This window comes from Mercurialis annua, linkage group LG1-X, assembly GCF_937616625.2.
Source record: "Mercurialis annua linkage group LG1-X, ddMerAnnu1.2, whole genome shotgun sequence".
In the NCBI taxonomy this organism is placed as follows: domain Eukaryota; kingdom Viridiplantae; phylum Streptophyta; class Magnoliopsida; order Malpighiales; family Euphorbiaceae; genus Mercurialis; species Mercurialis annua.
The window spans coordinates 15552045-15554570 of record NC_065570.1 but is presented as its reverse complement, the minus strand read 5'-3'; the positions used below and the strand labels follow the sequence as shown (position 1 = coordinate 15554570).

The 2526-nt window shown below is 44.6% G+C and overlaps 1 protein-coding gene across 1 annotated transcript; it reads right to left on the bottom strand.

Annotated features, from left to right (window-relative positions):
• Nucleotides 1-489: 489 nt before the first annotated feature.
• Nucleotides 490-1448, bottom strand: LOC126666056 (uncharacterized). The gene is made up of 2 exons (XM_050359016.1): nt 1035-1448; nt 490-642 (listed from the first exon to the last, which is right to left on the bottom strand). Exons 1-2 carry the CDS (start codon nt 1446-1448, stop codon nt 490-492), a joined length of 567 nt encoding a protein of 188 aa, XP_050214973.1.
• Nucleotides 1449-2526: the final 1078 nt, after the last annotated feature.

Sequence of the window (2526 nt, the reverse complement as noted above, 5' to 3'; positions counted from 1 at the left end):
ATGCTCTTATGCTAGTCACCGCCGCCGAGTCATGGAGGAAGGGTCTTCCGAGGATGGCGTTGTATGTTAATTCCATGTCTACTATGTTAAACAATGACATGACTTTCTTGTTGATTCCTCTCTCTGGGCCGATTATTACTTCCAAGGTGACTGCTCCTAGTGGATTGATGGAGGGGCCACCGAGTCCTGATAGCGGAATCGGGACTCGGCGTAGCCTTGATGCGGTTCCTCCAAGCATTTTGTACGCCGCGTTTGTCATAAGGTTCACTGCGGTTCCTTCGTCGATTAGGATTCGCTCCATGTTCCAATTTTCAATGATAGTAGTTACTACCAAGGCATCGTTGTGGGGTGCTTTGACATGTTCGTAGTCTTCCACATCAAAGATTACGGGCGGCATGTGAGTTTCGCTGATGTTCATCACTTCTTTTCTTTGCTTTCTCCTGATCGTGGAGCTGCTGTGTCAACCTCCATTGATCATATGTATGGTTCCTAGTACTTTGGAAGGGCTTTCATCTTCTTTTTCCTTTGGTTTGTCCTCTCTGATTCTTTTTTCTCCTTTGTCATTGCTCTTCTCTTTTTCGGGCCACGAATTTCCTTAGCTCGCCTGTGTCGCTCATTCTTTCGATCTCGACCTTCAAATCTCTGCAGTTATCCGTTTCATGTCCGTAATCTTTGTGAAATTTACAGTATTTTTTGGTGTCTCTTATCTCTGCTTTCATCTTTGGCGGCCATACCACGTTTTTGACGTTTTCTTTGATCCACATGAGGACATTAGTTCGGCTGGTGTTTAGTGGTGTGAAGTTATTCTCGTCATCTCTGGGGTCATATCTTGGTTCATATCTTGTCTGGGGGGCGAATCGTCAATTTTCTTCTGGCCTTCCTCTCCTATCATCAGGTTTCGACTTCGTCTTTTCTTTGGACTTCTCTTTCGATTCTTTTCCTTTTGCTTCTTTTCCACGAATCGCCCTTCGCCCTTCGTCTAGCTCGAAGTATTTCTGGGCTATCAAGTTCGAGAAAGTCGTGGGTTTATTAACTAGCAGCTTATCCACCAGTTTTCCAAATCGTGTTCCTTCTCGTAACGCTTCAGTCGCCATATTGACGTTCAGGTTGTCAATCTTCATAGCTTGCTTGTTGAATCGTTCAATGTAGCTTCGTAAGGTTTCTCCCTCTTCTTGGATGCAGGATCTCAGGATGCTGGTGATAGTTTTTGCCGGTATGTTTGTGAGGTATCTGTTGAGAAATTCTGTTGAGAGCGAAGAAAAGCTCTTGATTGATCCTGGCTTCAATTTGTTATACCATCTCTGGGCTGTGCCTGTGAGCGTGGTGGAAAAAACCCTGCATAAAATGGCGTCTGATACGCTGAGTAGCCCCATTGTGGCTGTGAATCTGGATGTGTGATCTCGGGGATCCCCTTCCCCGTTAAAGGTCGGCAGGACTGGCAATTTCATGCTGTACGGGATAGTTTCTTCCATGATCTCGGGTGAAAGGGGGGGATCCTTTCAACCTGAGATCGTCTATATCTAACTCTTCCGATTTCAGCTTTTTGAGTGCTTTGGCGATCTTTTCTTCCAAGTCTTCTTCCACTACGTATGTGGCTTTGCTTTTTTGGGGCGCTTCCGAAGATTCGCCCTCCCCTTCTTGATGTTTTTTCTTTGGTTGCCTTACTTCTGTTATTTTCTTCTCTCGTCTCTCGGCGGCTCGGGTTTGCATTTTCTGTTCTTCCTCTTCTTTTGGGAGCTGTTGGGCTGAAATTTTCCCTCAGGATTTTCATGGTTTCTTCATGCCTATCGTTCGTTCTTTTGGCTTCACTAGCCAATTTGTCCAGATTTTCTTGGACATATTCCAGTACCTTTTTAAGCATTTCGTTGTACGAATTTTGTGCTGCCATGCCTGGCGTTTGTTGGTCTTCAGTTTTCAGGGTTGAAAGCGATTGGGTTGCTTCCCCTCATCGGATTAGTTTGGTATTGAGGTGTTGAAAAAGAGGGCCCTCCGGTGTTGCTTTTTCCCCCGGAGTTGTGGAGCCCGTCTTCCGTCACGTTGATTATCTCCGGTGTGTCTTTTGGGTCCATTGGTTGTTTGTCCTTCAGGTTCACTCTTTCAGAAGTCATCTTCTTCAATGAAATTTGTTTTTGAGTTCAGAAAAGCTCCTTCGAATTGAAGTTTAGTTAAGCTTTTCCCACAGACGGCGTCAATTGATGGAGTCTGCCTTCTGAACCGGTGAGTAAGACCTGCAAAACAATGTAGAAGCTAACCGGACGGTGGTTGTCCGATTAACTCTCCGATGCTAAAGTCAGTTTAGAGCTTTGAGCAGCGTTTAGAGTATATGAATGTAATTGTGATTCTAGGCATATCTCGTACTCCTTTTATAGTAGTCGAATATACCTTGCAGAGTCGTAATAGGTAAGTGAATCCTACTTTGTAGGGATCTGGCTACATTGTAGGGATTCACCCTGATTTGTCGAGATCTACCTTATTTTGATATGAGTCCTATTTAGGAACGTCTTCCTAAATAGTCTTATCTTCCTA